Below are 433 nucleotides of genomic sequence, written 5' to 3' on the forward strand. Positions count from 1 at the left end.
TACTTTCCCTGTTGGAGCACTCGGGCTTATAGAATTCTGCTTTTCCAACTAGGGTTGTAGCTCAGCGAGTAGTAGTAATAATAATAATAATAATAATAATAATAATAATAATAATAATAATAATAATAGGAATGACCCTGACTCGTACAGCTTTGCTGACCAAGGCGATACACAAACCCTTTCACCGCATTGAGGCATCTCCACTCAAAATGCACAAACTCTTTCCCCCTTTCAAAAATCAAGTAAATAAGACGTAATTACATGCACCTGCGCAATGAATACTTCAGTTATCTCATTGATCGAAATGCTCCAAACCTGCGTCTGAGCCCGTGAGTCTCAAGAATGCTGAATGTAATCTACAAGGCGACTCTGTATATAGTTCTTGGCACGGTGTCCCCAAGCAGCAACGCCACAGGGGACCGTTTAATCATTT

The 433-nt window shown here is 40.2% G+C and overlaps 1 protein-coding gene across 1 annotated transcript in view; it reads left to right on the plus strand.

The window, feature by feature from the left end:
- The first annotated feature begins 261 nt into the window (after positions 1–261).
- Positions 262–433, plus strand: part of LOC137629343 (uncharacterized) — a 37,002-nt gene continuing 36,830 nt past the window's right edge. Inside the window, exon 1 of the mRNA XM_068360599.1 lies at positions 262–329. Coding sequence (XP_068216700.1) covers positions 262–329 — 68 coding nt within the window. The remainder of the gene's footprint in view (positions 330–433) is intronic.

This window comes from Palaemon carinicauda, chromosome 37 (genome assembly GCF_036898095.1).
Source record: "Palaemon carinicauda isolate YSFRI2023 chromosome 37, ASM3689809v2, whole genome shotgun sequence".
In the NCBI taxonomy this organism is placed as follows: Eukaryota; Metazoa; Arthropoda; class Malacostraca; order Decapoda; family Palaemonidae; genus Palaemon; species Palaemon carinicauda.